The 18695-nt window shown below is 43.4% G+C and overlaps 1 protein-coding gene across 9 annotated transcripts in view; it reads left to right on the forward strand.

The window, feature by feature from the left end:
• Positions 1 to 2072: 2072 nt before the first annotated feature.
• Positions 2073 to 18695, forward strand: part of CADPS2 (calcium dependent secretion activator 2) — a 321289-nt gene continuing 304666 nt past the window's right edge. For 8 of the 9 annotated variants that reach the window (XM_074870153.1, XM_074870154.1, XM_074870157.1 and 5 more), the window contains exon 1: positions 2073 to 2478. In XM_074870153.1, the coding sequence (XP_074726254.1) occupies positions 2149 to 2478 (330 nt within the window). In that variant the 5' untranslated portion in view covers positions 2073 to 2148. Of the gene's footprint in view, positions 2479 to 3933; positions 3953 to 18695 lie in introns of those variants that run through there. The other variant, XM_074870162.1, reaches the window with a different exon arrangement.

Below are 18695 nucleotides of genomic sequence, written 5' to 3' on the forward strand. Positions count from 1 at the left end.
TGTATGATAACATGATCATCCTGGCCTTAATGCAGCAGTAGTTGTGAGATGACACTGCTGGACTGAGCCATTACATTTAAAAATGTTTGGGAGCTGACTCTTTTGAAGTTTCAGAGAGTTCATATTCCAATTGGCGCTTTGCATATCTTAGGTGGCAAGTTTTTTATAGTGTTACTGTATATTTATTTGCCATTAGAATGGGAACAAGTTGTTGCAAAAAGCACCCACAAGTCTGAGTGTACATTGCATTCCTCTTAGTGGAAAGTTTACAGTAACCAGTTCCATATGTCTTATGGAACTACCTCTTACCTACTACAGGACTGGCACTACTTGCAATGATACATGAGGAACACAAGCACGTGACTGGTGATGGTGGTAGCCACAAAAACTGGCCTTAACAACTCCTGCACTAAGGACATGTGACCAGAGATGTTCAATAGGTCGACATTCATACTTTTCCCTGACAGCCTTTCTGCATTTCACAAATTTTGCTTACTATTATCAGTTAATGTTAAGGACATGAGCCAACCATATAAATAACCCACCTATTTTTATATGACTGCTACACTTAGCACCTACACTTTGAAGAAAGCCAGTGTGTTTGTCAGCATGGCTCTCCCTCAGCGCTCCACCTCATTCCTCTGGTAGAGATCCAGAGGCAGAACCCAGACTGACAGTGCTTGGTACTGCCATCTAGCTAACAGCTGCTGCCCACAGCAGGAGTAATTGCACCTTCTGAAAGCTGGTTCACTCAGGAGATAACTGCTGTCTTTAAATATCCTTTTCTAAATCTCCTACTGGAGGGACTGGACACTTCAAAATGTTAGTAATGGAGTAGACCCTTTCACCACTCTAAACCCAGCCCAGCTCACACAGTGAGAACTGGGTAGGCTTTCTGATTTTGTTGAGTTTTCATTCAGGGATTTGAAAACTTGCCACTGCTGACAAACAGAGGCCTAGAGCTGTGTGGACAGAGTCTGAGCTGTCATTGTTTTAAAGCAGCATGCAGGGAGACTGCCTTTCTGTGAGCCAGTCCATCTCTCCAGCCTTTGTCCTCCTGACCCCCGATCCTTTGCCGTTCAGTGGTTCCCTGGTACACACACCACCACGCACGGGTGTGTAGGGAGCAAGAGAAGGACTTGTTGATCCACATGAAACCCGATGTGCCTTTCCTCTCCAGAGCTACCTTTCCATCAGGCCCTAATGAAACTCCAGAAATTTTGCTTTCACATGAAGCCTTTTCTACTTCATTTTAGAGAGTGATGGAGGCAGGGTTTCATATATTTCTCACAGCATAACTGTGAAGATAACCACTGTAAATATGATCCTGGCTGGATCCGCACATAGCCTGGAACAATGATTTCAGAGAGATGTGAACTGCCTATTTGTGGCAGCAGGCTCCCAACAGAAGTATCCTGAGAGAGCAATGCATGCTTCAGCATCAGCTCACTCCTCATCTCAGAAAGGCATGGTTTCAGTGGTTTCTTTTTCTGGGGCCGTTTGAGATTTCTCTCGTTTTTCCCCCACACTACATGGCAGAGGATGCCAGCGAGCTCGGGGTCGGCGGCGAGCCGAGCCGAGCCGAGCCGAGTGGGGGGCACAGTCCACCGCTCCCCCCCAGCACGGTGTCCCCCCGTGTGTCTGAGCCGGCTTGGCGAGCGGCGGGCGCGTTTCCCACGCGGGGCAGGGCGCAGCCGGGCCAGCCGCTGCCAGGACCGGCAGGGTCCGAGCGGCGCAGCGGGGCTAGGCAGGGCCACGGGCGTTCCCGGCCAGCAGCTGCCCTTGTCGCAGGGCGCCGAGCCGAGCCGAGCCGAGCCGCGCCGAGCCGAGCCGAGCGGAGTCAGGGCAGGTGCGGCGCGGCCGCCCTCGGACCAGCCACCTGCGGGCCGCAGCCCCCCGCCGGGGCGGGCGAAGGTGTTAGCCCGGCCCCGGCCCCGCCTCCGCCGGGAGCTGCTCGGAGCAATTCCCACGGCAACCCAGGCTCGACCCCCTTCCCAAACCCCGCCTCCCCTCCCCGCCCCTCGGCTCCCGCCCGCCGGCTGCCGCCGGTCGGAAACAGTCTGTGTGTAAACTCGACGTGTCCGGAAAGGTGCGCGCTGCTCCCCGCCTCGCTCCGCGCCCGGCCGCGGGGTGCGCCCCCCGAGCGCGATGCTGGACCCTTCCTCCAGCGAGGAGGAGTCCGATGAGGTGCTGGAAGAGGAGCGGCGGGACGTGCTGGTGGCGGCGGGCGGCGGCTCGCCGCGCTCGCTGCCGCCGCCGCCCCGGGACCCGCGGGGCAGGGAGGCCGGCGCGGCGCGGGCGGCTAGCCCCAGCCCCAGCCCCTCGGTGCTGAGCGAGGGCCGGGAGGAGCAGGAGCGCCTGCAGCGAGAGGAGCGGGAGAAGCGGCTCCGGCTGCAGCTCTACGTCTTCATCGCGAGGTGCATCGCGCACCCCTTCAACGCCAAGCAGCCCACGGACATGGCCCGCCGGCAGCAGAAGGTGAGCCCCCGCCTCCCCCTCTCCCGCCCTGCTCCGGTCCCCGCCGCCTGCGCTCGCCCCCCGCCGGCGCACCCCGTGCCCGCCCGCCGGCGAGGGCCGCGCTGCCGCCGCCGCCGCGCTCCGGCCCGCAACAGGTTGCGCCGGCCCGGGCGGGGCGGGGGGGGGGCGCCGCCGGCGGCCCCGCAAGCGCAGGCGGTGTTAGGGCAGGGTGTCGCAAAGCCGTGTTCTCCAAAGCAGCCCGCTCGCCTAGAAATCCGTCAGTCGATTAAGTTTTTAAAGCGGCGCGTAAAAGTCGCCGTGCGGAGGAAATGGGAGCAGAGAGTGCGGGCGCCAGGCCGGGGGGGGCGCTCACCGGGGAGGAGATGTTTCTGCCTCTCGGCGCTGCGTGAGGGATGGAGTTAAACCTCCCAGAGGTGCCTCCTGCAAGTCGTATTCTGACCATCTGTACCCAACTCGAGCAAATTCAGCCATAATACAGAGGTGAACGAGGAAACTATTTTGTTTCATTAATTATTAAGTGCGGCCTCTCTGTACAGAGAAACAATTAACATACGTGTTTGTGATGAGAATGGCCTGCTACTGAAGGTTGACCAAAATTGTTCTTTGCATCTTGTACATTAGAGACAAGCTCTTGAGAATTGGCAGGTACCTGGTAGGTATTTATGCTGTAATAGTGCTTATTCTCTGTTACTTACAGTACTTAAAGTTTTGAAACAAGGCACTGCATTTCCAGATAACCACTTGAAAGCTGAGTTATTGAAATCTTTGGCCTAAAAACTTTACAGAACTGAAAGTAAAATATATATATATATATAAAACGAACAAACCCAAATCAAAAAAAAACCTCTTCTACATCACTTTCCAGAGGGTTAATGATAAAAGAATTCGGTTCCACTTGGCTTCTTATGATCTTGGTACTTCCATGTCTGGATGGGTTTGTAAAATCCAGTACTAAATATTTTGAGGTGTCTGAATTATGCCTGCTATAGGTAATTTGTGCTTAGTGAATTCTCTGACAAGTTAACATGGTGGTAATAATAAGATTATTTCTGGAAGAACATTTTGTTTTTATTGTTAGGTACTTTAAAGCCTGTATAAAGATATCTTGTAAGCAGGCAGCTAAAGAAAATCTGCCAAAATGAGAATTTTCACCCCCCTGAGGACTTCCCACCCCAAAACAGAGTCAACACAGAAATTATACTTTGAAGGGATATCTGGAGGTCACCTAACTGTGATTTCCCACTGGACAAAGCCAAAGCTGACCTGATGTAGTGTTGGTATCAGTCTAGGTTCAAGCAGGAGGCTTAGAAGCCTCTGGAGAGGAGATCCCACAGCCCATCTGTGTGACCTGCTCCGGTGTTGCATTGTCCACGTCTTGATGAAATTTCCTCATCTGCTTCCAAGTTACAACTTGTGCCTATCAACTGCAGAAGATACTGAACCATTAGAAGTTCTGACTGATCTCAGTTACCAAGTACGGGAACTGTGTTTTAACAATAACTACAGTATTAATAATTTTTATTAATAAGATATGAAAAGAGATTACTGATGTGCAGTGAATACAGAAATACAACAGTTATGGATTTAACATATGAGCAATGAATGGAATGATTTGCAGAATTGACTTGATACCTAAATTTAAATACTGCTCTCGCTAATTACTGGTTTTAAATGAACTCTGACTTCTGGTGTAACTAATATATGTAGAAATAGATTTTTATCATATTTAGGAATTTATCTGCAGAACAAGGATGATTTGTCTTTTGCTGGTCAGGAACTAGTGTTTTAAAATAAGACATAACACAAAAAAAAATTAGTTCTAGAGGCTGCACTTTTCTCTAGAAATAATGAAATGCACATAAACATCCTTCCTCTTATTTGACAATTTGATATATTGCCCAGTGAATTACTAAGTATAGGATAGCAGAACTGGTCCTGAGTTTTGAGAGTTCAGAAAATCTGCTTTGATAGTTCAGGATTGCTGAGAGCCGTACGGAGGAGCACTCTTTTGTGCTCTAATTTTTGCCCTCTGTGCTGTATGGTGGCTCTGTGTCTGCCTTAGAAATGAGAGTGCAGCCACCTGTCTTACACTGTGTCCTTTAGTAAGACACTTTAGATGTGTGATAGCTGGACTCATATTCCATAGGGTAAAAGTCTGTCTTATTTCCTGAATGAATTTTCTCACTGCCAAGGTATGATACAGATGTGGAGTGTCCCTTAATCTTTTGCTCTTTCACTTCATGTCTGACTCCTGTTACATGGCTGGCTGTCCGTTGTGAGCTGGACTGAGATTCCTTACCTGTGTTATTTAACTGGAGCTGTTAACTTCTGCACGTCCTGCCCCATCATCAGTGGATAAGTGATCCAAGGTATGATTTCAAACCAGAACCTGTGATGCTCTGGTTCCAGCTCCCAGCCCAGTCCGCCTGTCTCTGTCTGTGCTCCCTTCGTAATGCTTTTGCACCAGCAGTCTTCCTGATAACCTAAGAATAGTATCCACCCTGCTTAAGAGCAGAAGTAATTTGTTCTTTCTGCCAGTTCATTTGGCATATTGCTGAGCAAATATTGCAGAATGCAGTTTGCTTTTTTAATGTGGAACATATTATCCAGTAAGGGAATGAGATGGAATTCATATATCAAATATCCTCAGTTGCATTGTAGTATCAGTAAGGAAATGCTTTACAATATGGCTGGCTTCTTCTGTTCTTGCTTCAGTATCATATTAAAAAGTACTATATACAGTATCTTGAAACCATCATACTCAATGGACTGAGTTACACTAATTAAATAATTTTAAATGCAGGCAGTGTTTCACTCCTCTGTTGTCCTTTCTCATCCTTATTTCTTCTCACAAGTAAAATTATCAATCACAATACAGCTGAGCTAAGATTAATTAAAAAAAAATCAACTTTAAGAAAAAAAAAAGAACTATCAACTCACCAGAGTCCATCAACTCTGTTAACTTGTTTTTAATGCCAGATTCAATGTACTTCAGCCCAGACTTTTCTGAAACACATGCTTTTATAATTCAGCTGCATTTCTTTTTTTAATCTGTAGGATATGTGGTAGAAATACTCTTTTTTAACTGTTCAGAGTTAGTTGGTGACCTGCTATTACATCCTGTCTTTGGTTGCTGGTAGATTTGTGGTGGAGGAGAAAGAATAAGCTAATACTGGAGATGTAGAACTGAAGCATGGCATGATTTTTTTTCAAGGTGGGGTAGCAGATCCTGACAAAGATGGAGTTAGTTCTACAGAGTAGAACTAATATGTACTTAGTAACATATATTCAGTAGATATTTATGGACATTTGGTCATGTATTTTCCAAACTTTTAGAGAAATATTAATGCATCAATGCATTACATGTCATACTTTTATCAAGGTTTGTCTGTTCCTGGTTTAAAGACACTTTGTAGTTTCCACTTTTTTTTTTTAATGAGTCCTGTGGAACGTATTTCAGCATCTTTCTTTTTCTGCCTCTCCACACTTCCTTTCTTGTCCAACAAAAGAGAAGAATAGAACAGTTAACTAATTCCATTCTTCTTCCTTCTTCTCTCCTACCCCACCTAAACTGAATCTCAAACCAACAGATTGAATTTGTCCATAGAATGGGATTTAGATGGTGAAAAGAAATGCATTCCCTGTGTGGCTGTCTTCCGTTAAGGGAAAGTAGTGTATGTGAACGTACACAGAGTCAGTGATTAGATGATGACTCTGGTAACTGTGGTTTGTACTAATCAGTTGTATGCTTCTGTGTACATACTCAGTTTTACTCAAGGAGTGTATGCCAAAGGCGGGTTCTGTATCTGGGGAATGAATCAGAGTTAAAGTTCCTGTGGAAGGAAGGGACAGTGAAATGCTACAATTAACTAACAAAAAAGGTGTTCTTCCAGTGTTTTGCTTCCTCAACATTTTAAATTTGCTCTAGTAATCAAGTGGTCACACAAACTCAAGACTGGAGGAGGAGGAACACTCTTATGCTAAACAAGATTTTGTAGTGCATGAAAGGCTTAGTACATCAAAGCTGATAATTCAAGTTTTTCTTTCATAGGTGGTAAGTAGCAGAAGTAATTGAGCTGGCTGTTTAGAAATCATAACTAAATGAGTTTATTTCCTGAATATGTGACGACCTATTTTCCTTCGATTTCTTCTCTTCTGTCCACCTGCTCAATCATGAATAGATCAAAACTATTGACTTCTAGTTAATTCTCAAAAGTAGGAATGGTAGTAATCAGTAATTTATTTTCAGCTAAACTCCATGAGTTTGTTATTTCCTGTTTCCTGGACTTTACTTCTAAAGGAGAGGTATGATATGTGTACACTAAATAACTTTATCAGGAAAATGTTAGTTACAGGGATAGACGTCATTCTCTGGATCAGGGTTTTATTTTCAGTGTCTTTATTTTTCCTGCCCCTAGCCCCACTTTTCCTTGCTTTTTAACTGGTGATGTGTATCTATTTATTTATTGGCTGAGTGTGTTTTGGGAAAGAAAAATTGTCTCAGCTTCTCAGCCTCCTTCACAAGATGCTGTTTTCCCCACTGATAAGGTAGCAAGGAGAGTACATCCACAGCCATTGTTCCCAGAAACTCTAGACACATATCAGAGGAAGAGCTTAGCTGTAAAACTTGGCCATCTGGTCAAAATTCTGCTAAAGAGCTTTCTAGGAAGACATCTTCCATTCCCACCGTCAACGTTTCCTTTACAAATTTCAAATTATTTTGTGAATTGTTTCAGAAAGTAATTTTAAATCTATTCATTTGCCTCTCGTTTTTTTCCCATCACAAACACCTTGATAACACCTTGTCACGATGCTCTAAGCTGCGTGTATTTTGTTTTCAGTCAGGTGAGTATACAGTAATTTGGTAAATCCCATCAAAGCTCATTAAGATGGTGGCCTACACAGCCCTGTACATGTTGAGACAAGATTATTTGCAAATAGATCCTTTCACCCCAGTCAGAACTTGCTCTTTGGGAAGAAGCTGTTCTTTCTTGCAGTAGGAAAGTTGCTTACGATGGGCAATTGAGTCAACCGTAGCTGAAGAAATACTGAAGGATGATGAAAGAAGCAGAGCCTTCTAGTTACCAACACCACTTCAGAAATGACAGTCCATCAGAGTTTTGTTTTAATCTTAAATTCTTCTGCTGTCCTGCCAGCTCAGCATTGATTGGTGTGGCTTGGCCAAAAGCTAGGCAACATGCTGGGAAAATGAGGCTTTGGTAAACAGCTGTGTAGTGAAGTGGACATCTAGGGACAGTCTGCAAACCTGGTTTACTATGCTGAAAAATTCATCAGTCTCTTCTTTTGCTTGCTTCTTTTCTTTTCCCTGCATATTTTACCCATACTTGCCTTTGATTATTTTTTAACTATTAATATTTGAGGGGGAAAATTTTTAATTTTTTTTCTGAATGAATGACCTGAGGTTGTTTGTTTTGTTTCTTTTTTTTTGTCACCCATGCAGTTTGACAAATGTGTTAACTCTGTTGGCAAATACACCATGTAAAGTGCTTGAGGAAGACACTATTTTTTTTTTTTCAGAGAGGAGCTGACAGGGAGTTTGAAGGATCAGCTGACTGTTGCTATCTGCAGGAACAATATGGGGGAATTGGCTGGCTGGGCTGCCTTGCATTTCTCACCTTTTGCAGGCAGTTGTTATGCTCACATTATATTTTGTGTATCTAAACCATTGGTAACAGAGAAACAGAAATACCAAATTGGCTCATCTTGTCCTTATAACTTATATAACTTATAATCTTATAACTTTCTGTGACATCATCTGAGAAACATACTCATTGCTGCCATGGAAGAACAAAGCTGGTGAAAATATTATTTTCTCTTCTGAACCATATTCCTTTCCCTTTATCTGGAGAGGGGCAGTATATCAAAATATTATCATGTTTTTAACTGCAGAATATTGCCAGAAAATACTTGTGGGTTGCTAGCTGACTATTCATTGAGTTATGTATTTCTATAAAAGCAAATTTACCATTTCGCCCCCTTGCTCCCTCATGCATACCTGTTGTCACCAGTTCATGTTTGGGGACACCACTAACCAATCACCTCTCCATTTGCATACTGCTTATTAGATTTGGTTTTTCTCTTTCTGGCTTTGTAGCATTTCTCTTTAATATTGGTAAATATCATCCTGAAGTTGCTTTCGGTACATATTGTTTTGCTTTTTTAATGTATCTCTGTGTTCTACTTGCCTGTTATCCTTTCTTTTTTGTGTGCAGATGTCTCCTACTTTGCTAGCTTAGCACATCCCTGTATCCTGCTGCTTCCCTTTTATTCATATGCTTGCTAGAACTGGAAAGCTAACAGCTCAGGGACAAAACTTACTTCCCATTTATCAACCCAAGAGGTGTCCATGGGGAAAGATGGGATGACGCATCTTCTACTAGGAGGGTGTTTGGCTCTCCTCTGCTGATTGAAGGATGTGTGTTGGGGTGTTAGTCTTTGTGCCTTGCTCTGGTCCCATATTACCTGTACGGAGCCCCAGTTAGTGTATTATTCTGTCTGAACTGGGCGCCAGCCTCTGAGGTTTTTAAACTTATTAATCTTCAAGTCTCTTTTCATACAGTTTTTTTTTGGTGCAGTGGCTGCAAAGGTGCTGCCTCTATTTCTTTCCAACTTACTTCTTTTGCTGCCTGCTGATGGCTGTGGCATGCACAGGTCTGGTACTCACACTTCTCCTTGATTTCTAGTTATTGCTGTTCAGGAGAGGAGACAGGGAGAGGAACAGCATCTGCTGGACCGTTCTCTTTGCCTAGTGCCTATCTCCAGTGCTCGCTTCTGCCTAGAAGTGCTGGCACCGAATTGAAAGCAACCCAGTTTTTGTGCATTGCAGCTGATTCCCCCAGGTTTCAGAATAGCAGCTGTGAAAAGGCAGTTTTCAGTTCGTTGGTGTGTGGGGGAAACTCTGAGCAGCAGGAGAGGCAGAGTGTTTGCATGTGGGTACCAGGCTGCATCAGCTTAGGTTTGTGTTTTGGAGGTTATTTTCACAGCATTGAAGGCTTTTCATTTTTTGTTTAAAATTCTCTAGAAGTTGATGGTACTTGCCCAAAAGAATTTATTTCTGGTTCTTATTTATTTTGCAGCAAGGACATAAAGCATATGCTTCTTTTCAAGAGTGATTACTTGTATGCATAAGTTTAAGAATGTTCTTGAGTGTTTTTCCTGTCAGGAAGGGGAAAAGCATTAATTAACAGCATTGTGAAGAATGAACAGAGCTACAGTGAGTAGTTCTTTAGCTACATGACCTGGTGAAGAAAAATTAGAAGATTGTACAAGAATTTTTCTCCAGCTCTGTTTCCATTTTTCTCTCAATGCATTCATTATTCGTTTATGTTCAGTTGTCTTGGCTGTGGGGTTTTGGAAATAGAGGCCTGCAGCTTCTGTTTAATCAAAGTGCTGGAGGGATACTCTGAGTGATAGTATAGACACACAGAAAAAATCCTTAGGATAGTACTTTGAGTAGACTTGTATGGGCCACAGACATAGGATGTGGAAGAAAGGACAAAGCTCAGATAGTGTATCAATGAGATCTCCAAAGAGGTGGTGTACATATACAAAGATTAGGGGGCAAATGGAAATCAGTGGTGGAGAGTTTCATGGACTGAGTTGAAGGTATTGAGAAAGCACGTAGAACTGAATTAATTTTGGAGTAGAGGAACTGTGCAGCAAGGACAGTGACAAAGTTAAGAGGAATGGATTTGTGGCATAGAAATCCACTGGTTGTGAGAGTTATGCTTTTCAGTATGAAACGAAGGAGGAATATCTTGGGGATAAGAGTTTGCAAGAAAGATATTGGGCTAAGAAGAAGAGATAAGGATTAAGCTGGGAAAAAAGTGAATAGTCTCAATATCCATGTCAGTGTAATACAGAATAGCAAGGGCAAATAGTTGATGAGAAACTTGGTGCTCAGAAGTTGGTGTCTGTGGAAATCAGAGTTGTAGGATATAGTTCATTGGGGAAAACAGTGTTTCATGGTCTCAATTTTTTTTCTGTAGAATGCAGTTCTTACGTGTTTAGGTTTTTCTTATGGTGAATTCATGAGGCTTTTTTTTTTTTTTTTTTAAAAAAAATCCACCTCCAGGCAGTCTATGCTGAATATTTATCTTGCTGGCTTTTGCTGGGGAGCATCCCTAGTTTGTGCCTATTGCTCATGTGTTCCTTCATTTATTTCTAAATTATGTATTCTGAGGCCTTGTAGCAAGGTACTGGCGGCCGTTTCTCATTCAAAAGTGTTCTACAAATGTTTCACCATTCCAACTGTTTAATACATCAAATATGCATTAGTGTTAAAATATTAATATTGACCAGGTTTTAAATTTTTTTTTGTTTTGATCTCCTTATGGATGGAGCATAAGCAAAGAAAAGAAATAAAGAAGTGGTTGTTTGGTATAGATCTGATATTAAATCATCTTAGCAATCAGTTCCCCTCTGACTCTCTTCCTTTCTAGAGTGTCATTAAAAGACAGAGGATTTTTCAGTCTCTTACCAGTGGAGATGGAAGAGCAACAAATAGCAGTATTATTTGGAGATGGAAGTTAGCAAACTCCATTAGAAATTTTTTTTTCTAGTAATCTTCAACTTGCGGAGTTGGAATATTTGCCTGAATGGACACTTAGATTCAGCTTGTGGTGATTTAACACCAAATGCAATATGATTCTTGTAACCATGTATGTGCTACAAATGGTTGAGATTCTGAGAGTGCTAGTACGTGGTTATGAAGTAATGAGACACATTTTAGCTTAAATGTTCTGTGATACAAACTCTACCAATCTCATTTATGTGGTTTGGGGTTCTTTTCAGCATGCTTTGCTCCCAAATTAAATTACTTCAGAAACATCTCTTGAGACTTTTAAGGCCAACTTTTAAAGTTCTCTTTCTCTGCTATCCAAGTTTTTAGGTACCCTTAATGCTTCCACGCCTTTTTCCTTGATAATAAATGTTCAGAAATGACTAGCTATGTTTTGTGTATATAAGCCTTCTGCTTTACCACTTGAAATATAAAAACCAAAGCATCCTATAAAGGTATGAGAATTATGAGATCTGGCAGCCTGTGGATATATAGATATATTTTGCTCATGTGTTGCTGAAAAGGAAATAAATTAAGAATGTCATTCTTAACCATGTTATCTAAAGGCGATCTGCTTGATCTGCACATCAGTCACCCACTGGTATCAGAATATGTGAGTATTTTGGTGCACGGCTCTCTCAGACATGGTTAGTACCTTATGGGACTTGCAAGATGAAGATTTGTTTGTTCCCCTCTTTGCCTCCACCTTCCACAGGCTGAGGTTGGAAATTTTTAAGACCTCTTTACTTTCTAAATCACTAGGAAGGACAGTGATACGCAGTGAACAGGGCTAGGCATTATCGGTGGTCTTTGGCTCTTCTTCAAAGTTGCATTGGAGCAACTGGATTACAACTGTCTTTCTGCTACTTTAACACAACTTGCTGTCTGTAGATGAAAAGCATCATGTAAGAAAGAGAAGTATTATTTATTTAAAATGGCAACAAAATTATTCAGATTTTTAGTAAACCACTAGCTGTTTTATGTGTTCTGTGTATTTAAACTCTAATAGATTATTAACACATTAATTTGGTAACTACACTTGTTAGTCAGAACTCAGTCTGGAATGGCCTTCAAGAGATCACAGAGATGTGATAAAATAAGTAAAATGGTTAAAGCCCTCTTGCTGTATTACAATCTGTATCTGTTACAAGTCCACTTAATTATGCAGAGCAGCACACAGGGGAAGGAGACTGTACAGGTGGCAGAGTTCTTCTTTATGAAAATGTATTTCTAAACCTGACTGCTGTATTTTACTAATCCATGCCTGATGGTGTTGGGCTGTAGTGCAGTGATCATGGCTACTGTCCAGGAGCTGCAGAAGTATGATCTGCTGAGATAATTGAGACACTTTTAGGAAGTAAGATCATCCCCAAAGGTAACACACTTAATCAGTGACAACATCATGATCTGCATCACCATTTCACTTGGATCAGGAGTGTGCTTTAAAGTCACCCTCCTCGTCCCACTTGCAGAGTTCTGGTTTGGACTGCATGAATATGACTGTGTGTGGGCAAAGGTAAACCACAAGTTACATTCTGGGAGCACATTAAGTCTGTGCAACCAAACTGAGGTAAAGCCTCCTGAAATGTATTTAGGGTGGGTGTTGTTAGGTCCTTAGTGTGAACTGTTTCATTGTACAGTTGCACTTTTCTGATGTCAAACTGCTTGCCAGTGTAGATGTGACTTCAGAGGGGGTCAGATTTAAAATACAGCAACTAACACAGAGTCAAGAAAGGGAGATGGAACCTAATGAGATAAATAGCACAAAAGGGCGGTCTCCCTTCTGAGCCAGTAAAGCAGGACAGAATATGCAATGCAAACATAAAAACAGCTGAATAGAGTCTTGCTATGTCTGAAGTTAATTAGGGGCAACAAACTGCCCCTAATTACTAAAAGTGTGGGATCCTCAGCAAAGCTGCCTGGGATACTAATTAAAAGAACTGATTATAAGAAATTGAATGCATAATTAATGACTGAGAAATCATTTTCAAGAGTATCTTCAGACAGCAAATAAAGTGCCCTTGGAAAATATTCTGGCACCCTGAGCCATCCACTGAATCTAATCCTGCAGATAGACCTGGACTGATCTGCAAGAGGTCACTGTGCTTATACTTTCTAGTGCTGAGATAGGGATTAATGGGGGCAGAAGGACAGATAGAATAGGAACAGTATTTCCATTTTAATATCAGATGCTCTCTTCAATTTTTTTTTAATGTTTGACTTCAGTAGAACCTGTTTATGAAATATGCTGACATGCTGTATTTTGTTTTAATAGTTGGCTTTGCAGTAGTGTGTTGCTTGTACGGTTGAGTGAGGTCTTTAATACTTGGAGAGGGCCTTTAGGTAACATCCTCTCTGTGTTGATTAGTAGCATGTGTATGTGTGGCAACTGTTGGCTGTCAAGTGTACGGGCCACCAAATGGACTGTGATTTCTATTTTCTATGTTCTTGAAAAAATAGCAATCTGAAAATTACATCTAACAGAACAGAAATGGAAAGTTTAAGGATTTATATTCCTCAGTGAAAAAAAAAATCTAGCTGGATTAATGAGGGTTTTTTTTTACGGTAAGCAGTTCTTTAAAGGGGCTAATCAGGGGTTAAGTTTTATCCAGGCACCTGTTTGGGCATTCCTGCCTAATTGGGCACTCCTTAATTTATAAACTTAAAGTGTTTTAAAATTTATAAACTTAAAGTGTTTTAAGGTCCTCAATTACTTTGACATATTTATAGAAATTTAGTTTAGTAATAAAAAAGCTGTAAATGCTTGGAAGCATTGAACCCTAAGGGTAATTTCCTGTGCTGCTTCTAAGCATCTGTTGGAGGCCGAGGTGGGAGGCTGGAGGTGCCCTGAAGCGATGGAGTTGCACATGGAGGCAGTTGAGAAGGACATGAGTACCTTTAAGTAATTAAGCTGTGAGACCAACCCGCTGCTGTGTGATGCCCCTCCAGACAGGCATTACATTTAATTCTCACTGATTCATCTGTGATCATTGTAGTGAGCCCCCCTTCACATGGGGTTCGTGTTCACAGAGGGAGCAGACCCTGAACTGAAATTCCATATCCTCCATTGTGTTGTCTACTTGTTCTGGGCTTCAATCAATTGATTAGTATGTCTTTGGTCCCATAATGTTGTGTATTGTAACTCTGAATGTATTCACGTACTGGAAAAGGGGAAACAATTGACTTGTGTGCGCTGTGAGACCGTGACCGCACTGTGCAACTGAGGCAGGGGGGTCCTGCTGCTGGTGGCGCGTCCCCGCCTCCCTGCATGCCGTGGGTCTGCCCAATTCCTTATGGGATGCAAAAAAAAAGGCCTATGTATGGTTATATATAAAAGGAAGGAGAGAGTGTGTGTGGATGTGTGAGACGGGCAGGGGAAAAAGCTATAGATACTGGATATAAGGGGAGTAGAATGAGTACTCTGTAGCAAGTTATGATCTACTCTGTTTTAAAGAGGTTACACATTGAGCATAAAACGCTGAATACAAGGCACTTAATACTGCTACCTTTTCAGAAACATCTCTTTCTGTTTGTTGTGGTAAAAATTGTAAATTGTCATTTACTTTCTTTAAAAATGAACAACACTCACTCTCTACCCCCCTAAACCAAACCAAAACAACAAACCCAACACCCCAGACCCCGTAGATGTGTATTTCTGCCTTGGCTCAGTTTGGTAGCTACTTCATGTAAAATTAAATTCCTAAACCTTGTGATAAGGAAGCAAAGATGTTCCTATGGCTTCTATTAACAGTAGAGGTTTTATCTTTTATTAATACTGAGCTTTCAGAATTGATCTGATTCCTTAGGGCTAGCTCAGTGTGCCCTGTTGAAATCAGTACACTGAATTTCTGCTTTTTTATTCCTGCTCTTAAAGTCTTACAGGCATAAGACTTAAATACCTGGTTTCTTTTTGTACTTGAGGATGTATGGTGGGATGGCTCCTATGACTGGAGTGCTGGAATGGGAGAATACAGGCTCTTTAGGAAGGACAGGCAGGGGAGATGAGGAGGGGGGTGTTGCCCTCTATGCCAATGACCAGCTGGAGTGCATGGAGCTCTGCTTGGGGATGGATGAGGAGCTGACTGAGAGTTTATGGGTCAGGATTAAAGGGAGGGCAGGGACAGGTGACATTATAGTGGGGCTCTGCTACAGACCACCCGACCAGGAAGACCGAACAGATGAGGCCCTCTATAGACAGATAAGAGCAGCGTCATGTTCACAAGCCCTGGTCCTCATGGGGGACTTCAATCACCCTGATATCTGTTGGAGGGACAACACAGCAGGGCGTAAGCAATCCAGGAGGTTCCTGGAATGCGTTGATGATAACTTCCTTCTCCAAGTGATAGAGGAGCCGATGAGGAGATGTGTTATGCTGGACCTTGTTCTCACCAACAGGGAGGAGCTGGTGGGGAATGTGAAGCTCAAGGGCAGCCTTGGCTGCAGTGACCATGAAATAGTGGAGTTCAAGATCCTTAGGGCAGTGAGGAGGGCATGCAGCAAGCTCGCTACCCTGGACTTCAGGAGAGCAGACTTTGGCCTCTTCAGGGATCTGCTTGATAGAGTAGCATGGGATAAAGCCCTGGAGGGAAGAGGAGCCCAAGAAAGCTGGTTAATATTCAAGGTCACCTCCTCCAAGTTTAGGAGCAATGTATCCCAACAAAGAGCAAGTCAGGCGAAAACACCAGGAGGCCTGCATGGATGAACACAGAGTTCATCCTGGACAAGCTCAAACACAAAAAGGAAGCCTAGAGAGGGTGGAAGCAGGGACAGGTAGCCTGGGAGGAATACAGAGAAACTGTCTGAGCCGCCAGGGATCAGGACAGGGAGGCCAAAGCCCTGATAGAATTAAATCTGGCCAGGGATGTCAGTGGCAACGAGAAAAGCTTCTGTAGGTACGTGTGTGATAAAAAGAAGAGTAGGGAAAATGTGGGCCCTCTCTGGAAGGAAACAGGTGACCTCTTTACCCAGGATATGGAGAAGGCTGAGGTACTCAACTTTTTTTCCTCAGTCTTCACTGGCAAGTGCTCCAGCCACAGCACCCAAGATGCAGAAGGCAAACGCAGAGACTGGGAGAAGGAGGAACTGGCCACTGTAGGAGAAGATCAGGTTCAACACCATCTAAAGAACCTGAAGATGCAGAAGTCTATGGGACCTAATGAGATGCATCCGTGGGTCCTGAGGGAACTGGCAGCTGAAGTGGCTAAGCCACTATCCATCATATTTGAGAAGTCAGTGGCAGTCTGGTGAAGTTCCCACTGACAGGAAAAAGGGAAACATAACCACCATTTTTAAGAAGGGGAAAAAAGGAAGATGTGGGGAACTACCAGCCAGTCAGTATCACCTCTGTGCCCGGCAAGATCATGGAGTGGATCCTTCTGGAAACTGTGCTAGGACACATAGAGAATAAGGAAGTGATTGGTGTTAGCCAACATGGCTTTGCTAAGGGTAAACTGTGCCTGTCAAATCTGGTGACCTTCTACGATGGGGTTACGGGGTTGGTGGATAAGGGAAGAGCAACTGACATCATCTATCTGGACTTGTGCAAAGCATCTGGCACTGTCCCACATGACATCCTTGTCTCTAAATTGGAGATACATGGATTTGACGGATGGACCACTCAGTGGATAAGGAATTGGCTGGATAGCCACACTCAGAGAGTTGTGGTCAACAGCTCGATGTCCAAGTGGAGACCGGTGACAAGTGGTGTTCCTCAGAGGTCAGTGTTAAGGACCAGCACTGTTTAACATCTTTGTTGGTGACAGGGGTAGTGGGACTGAGTGCACCTTCAGCAAGTCTGCCGAAGACACCAAGCTGTGTGGTGTGGTCGACATGCTGGAGGGAAGGGATGTGCCATCCAGAGGCACCTGGACAGGCTTGAGAGGTGGGCCTGTGCAAACCTCATGAAGTTCAACAAGGCCAAGTGCAAGATCCTGCACAGGGGTCGGGGTGATCCCAAGCACAAATACAGGCTGGGAGATGAGTGGACTGAGAGCAGCCCTACAGAGAAGGACTTGGGGGGTATTAGTGGATGAAAATCTCACTATGACCCAGCAATGTGTGCTTACAGACCAGAAAGCCAACTGTATCCTGAGCTGCATCAGGAGAAGTGTGGCCAGCAGGTCAAGGGAGGTGATTCTTCCCTTCTAGTCTGCTCTCATGAGACTCCACCTGGAGTCTTGTGTTCAGCTCTGGGGCCTCGAGCACAAGAAGGTCATGGACCTGTTGAAATGAGTCCAGAGGAAGCCACAAAGATGATCAAAGGGCTGGAGCACCTCCCTTAGGAGGAGAGGTTGAGAGAGTTGGGGTTGTTCAGCCTGGAGAAGAGAAGGTTCTGGGGAGACCTTAAAGCAGCCTGATGGTACTTAAAGGGGGCTACAGGAAAGGTGGGGAGGGACTCTTTATCAGTGTAGTGATAAGACGAGGGGTAATGGTTTTGAACTGAAAGGGTAGATTTAGATTAAAGGAAGAAATTCTTCACTGTGGGGGTGGTGAGACACTGGACCAGGTTGCCCAGCGAAGTTGTGGATGCCCCCTCCCTAGAAGTGTTCAAGGCCAGGGTGGATGGGCATTTGAACAACCTGATCTAGTGGAAGGTGTCCCTGCCCACGGCAGGGGGGTTGGAACTAGATGATCTTTAAGGTGTCTTCCAACCCAAACCATTCTATGATTTATACCTTGGCTGCAGAAACTTGCTCTGGATTGAAACATAGTATGCGTTCTCGGTGTGAAGGATAATTTATTTTCCTAATTTGATTCAATTTATATTTTTTTGCCTGCAATGGAAAAATAATTACTTCTAACAAGAAAACAACTATCCTGATTGTGTGGTTAAAAAAGACAAAAGTCAAAAAAGCCCTAACACTCTGCACTGTACCACTGTGCAGACAGCTCTTACCTTTTTCTCATTTTGACTTTAGTCAGGCTGCAGAGCAACTGGCACAGCTGTCGTAAGCCACTCTTTGGGGTGAAAAAAAGAAGTTGGCCCATTTTATTTTTAATAGTAATGTGGTTAGAGTGGAACAGCTTCTTCATATCAGTGATCAGAATCACACTGCCTCAGTGCTAATTAAGATAAATGGGGTAATGCATACTGATTATAATAGCTGGAGTGATAGGTAAACTGAGAGATTGAGAAAAGAGGTTTGAGATGTTGAAGCTCTGAGCAATACAGATGGTCAGCGATGCAAAGCCATTTCAGTCTATAATGCTGGAGAGCCTGGAAAATGGACAGAATTGCATAATGGCATCAGAAGAATTTACGTAGCCTCTAACCTTTTTTATTCAAAAAAGATGAAGGATTCAGAGTGAGAAACTGTGTTGTTTTGTCAATGGAGTGAACCCATCCTTGGACAGTATATGCATTTGTGTGTTTAAGGCAGGTGTTAGGTAATACTACAGTCATTCATATGAATAAGTAAAATAATAGAACTTAGGGTACTATCAAAGTCGTAAAACTATATCAAAATGCTTTTAAGTTGCTTGCTAATTTTAAGCCTAATAATTTTAAGTGCAATAAAACATTAACATAATTTGATTTTTTTTTCTATAGTAAGTAAATAAATTTGTGTAATCAGTGCAGAGGAGTGAGAGATCAGAATGGACTAAACTAATATAGTTTTAAAGAGGGAATGGCATT

This window comes from Strix uralensis, chromosome 5 (assembly GCF_047716275.1).
Source record: "Strix uralensis isolate ZFMK-TIS-50842 chromosome 5, bStrUra1, whole genome shotgun sequence".
NCBI lineage: Eukaryota > Metazoa > Chordata > Aves > Strigiformes > Strigidae > Strix > Strix uralensis.